Raw genomic sequence first — 2,969 nt, 5'->3', positions numbered from 1 at the left:
GTCGCTGGTGGAGCAGGGGGTTGGACCAGAATACCTCCAGAGGTCCCTTCCCACCTCAACCGCTCTGTGATTCTGTGAGTGCTCAGGAGCTGTCGAGACGGAGGCATTTGTGCCCGCAGTAGTGGAGTCACAGTCTGGCTGAGGTTGGAAGGGACCTCTGGAGATCATCTGCTCCAACCCCCTGCTCAAGCGGGGACAGCATGAAGGGACGGGGCAGAGTCAAGGGCAGGTGTTTTTTCATGGCCAAATGTAACGCTGCCCCCAGGGCTTTTCTTCATTCTGCCCTGTCCCTGCCATGACTTTCTTCTCAGCAGGTTTATGCTGCCGAGGCCTTCTGCCTCGAGGGAGAAGGGAGTCCCTGTGTTGAACAGGTCCTGCTCCTTCAGTCCTCAGCATCCCCTTCTCCTTCCCCAAACCAGGGCATGGCAGAAAGCAGAACTGAGTCTCCTCATCCCAAATGGGTGCTGTAAACACAGGGCTCCCCTTCCCATATCTCTGTTCTCTCACCTAGAGCTTGGTGACGTCCCAGCTAAAGGCCGTGCATGGTTATCAAGGAGTCGTGCTTTGAAGGTGTTCCCCAAAACTCAGATCATTTCTCTTCTGTTTCAGATGAATTCAACCGAGTAATCATTCCAGTGAAGAGAGGTGAAGAGAACACAGACTACGTAAACGCATCCTTCATTGACGTGAGTCTTCTTTAATCTTCTTTCCATCTTCTCCCAATGGAAGCTCTTTACCTCACACTGCTTCCTATGGAAAGGATTTGTCTCGAAACACTTCTTCTCTGGGTTTTGTAAGGCTCTTTCCACTTGATTTTGCTTCATGTCACCGGATGGTGCTGGTTTCTTTCTCCAAGAAACCCCCTCTGTATATACAGTTTCCTTGTGACCCACGGATGGCGGGAGAGGAGAGCTGGAGCTTGAGCAGGGCCTCCAGATCCTGGTCTCACTTCTGCAACTCCGGGCTCTGATGATGGCTTTGGAGAAGCGGATGCACGTAGCCGTGGAAATGATTGCTATACGGCACTGTTCATTTGGTCAGAAAACATCCACTAGATTAGGTAACGGAGCAATACACGGATCCCAAAACCCTTGGGAAAAACCAGGTCAATCCCATTATACCTGTCTGGGTGACGGGAGGAGGCGAGGCAGAGAGGTTAAGTGCTTTCCTCACTCCGAGGAGGAGGTAAGTGATTGCACATCCTTTCCTCGTGAGTAATGCTGTTGACTTCAGGGGGACATCTCGTATGAGTATTTATCTTCGTGCAGTGATGCCAGCGCTGGCTAAGTGACAGAGCCCTGCTCTTTTCTAGCCCAATTCCTATTTTCATCTCCTAATGGCAGGGGTTTTTTTTCCCCCAAAGGGAGATTGCTGCCATGGGTTGAACCAGCAAAACTAGCTTATTCCCAGTTATGACATCCCAAATTAATTGCTCCCTGAAATCTCCTTTGCTGGGTCCCCACGGGTTGCTCTGGCTGCGTGAGCATCCGACACAACGCAGCCGGGAGCAGCCGCCTTGTTCTGCGTCGAGATCAGAAAGCTTAAATGTCACGTAAGCAATTTTTGTTGAGGATTCAATTTCCTGCCTCTGCTGAACTTTGCTTAAATGACAAGCTCCAAATAATGAAGCATCTGTAGTCACAGCCTGCAGCGAGGGCACAGGGGAACGTCGGAGGGGTTTTGGAAACAGAAGCACTTTGTGGTCATGGAAGAGCCAGAGTCAACCAGACTTACTACTGGTTTTCATAGATCATAGATCATAGTATGGTTTGGGTTGGAAGGGACCTTAAAGATCATCTAGGTCCATCTAGTTTTGCTTACTTTTTCCAAAAATCCCCAGTAAAAATCATACCTGAAGTAGTTAGAGCTTAGGCAAGGCTCTGCTACAGCGCTCAGACTTTGCAACATCGCTTAGGAGTGCTGGAAACCCAAATCTTTCTTCACCAAATGGATAAGGCCGTGCACGTGTAGAGGATATGATCCTCCTCGAGCTGCATTTCTTTAAAAACAAAGGTCTTACCACGGTAAAGCACTGGCTGAGGGTACCTCAGCTGCCGAGCGGCAGTGTGGTAATGCCCGTGCGTGGGGACGTAGCCCACCATGAGAGCAGGTTTCTCTGCCCGGGCTGTGGTCATTCACACGGACGGTCATGATCCTCCCAGAAATTCACTGAGTTTGGTAACCTGACTGTGTCCAAGAGTGTTCCTCCCACTGCTCCTGGCGTCCAAGCGCTGCCGATTCACCGCTAACCCCGTTTTCAAATTGCAGGGTTATCGCCAGAAGGACTCTTATATCGCCAGCCAAGGACCGCTGCAGCACACGATAGAGGACTTCTGGAGGATGATCTGGGAGTGGAAATCCTGCTCCATAGTGATGCTAACGGAGCTGGAGGAGAGAGGCCAGGTAAGCGCCCGGGGATAGCTGCACTGGAGCACCAGCAAAATAGATCAGTGTGACCCCTTAAAATCTCCCGATGGCCACGGCACTGCCAGCGCTGCACGCGTTGGGTGCTCTTTCACCCTTTCTTTAGCAAAGCCATGCAGGAGACATATTTCAGCCTCTGCTTCTAGTGCAAAGAATCCAGATGTTGGTAGACCCAGGGTGGGGAGATGTTCAGTAAACCAACTCTGGACCCTCAGTTCTCAAAGCACCTCTGGGTGTAGCGGGCATCTCATCTCCGAAGCAAGCCCATGAGATAGTGAGAGGACAAGGAGTAACAGTTTTAAACTGAAAGAGGGTAGATTTAGATTAGATATTAGAAAGAAATTCTTCACTGTGAGGGTAGTGAGACACTGGCACAGGTTGCCCAGAGAGGTGGTGGATGCCCCATCCCTGGAACATTCCCGGGCCAGGTTGGACGGGGCTCTGAGCAACCTGCTCTAGTTGAAGATGTCCCTGCCCATGGCAGGGGGGTTGGAACTAGATGATCTTTAAGGTCCCTTCCAACCCAAACCATTCTGTGATTCTAT

General features: G+C 50.8%; 1 protein-coding gene across 1 annotated transcript in view; it reads left to right on the top strand.

Annotated features, from left to right (window-relative positions):
* Positions 1–2,969, top strand: part of PTPRA (protein tyrosine phosphatase, receptor type A) — a 105,327-nt gene that overhangs the window by 99,979 nt on the left and 2,379 nt on the right. The window contains exons 18-19 of the mRNA XM_009290687.1: positions 610–686; positions 2,269–2,403. Coding sequence (XP_009288962.1) covers positions 610–686; positions 2,269–2,403 — 212 coding nt within the window. The remainder of the gene's footprint in view (positions 1–609; positions 687–2,268; positions 2,404–2,969) is intronic.

This window comes from Aptenodytes forsteri, unplaced genomic scaffold (assembly GCF_000699145.1).
Source record: "Aptenodytes forsteri isolate BGI_AS27 unplaced genomic scaffold, ASM69914v1 Scaffold236, whole genome shotgun sequence".
Lineage (NCBI taxonomy): Eukaryota > Metazoa > Chordata > Aves > Sphenisciformes > Spheniscidae > Aptenodytes > Aptenodytes forsteri.
Note: the sequence above shows the minus strand (reverse complement) of the source record. Positions and strands in the feature narration are given on the sequence as shown.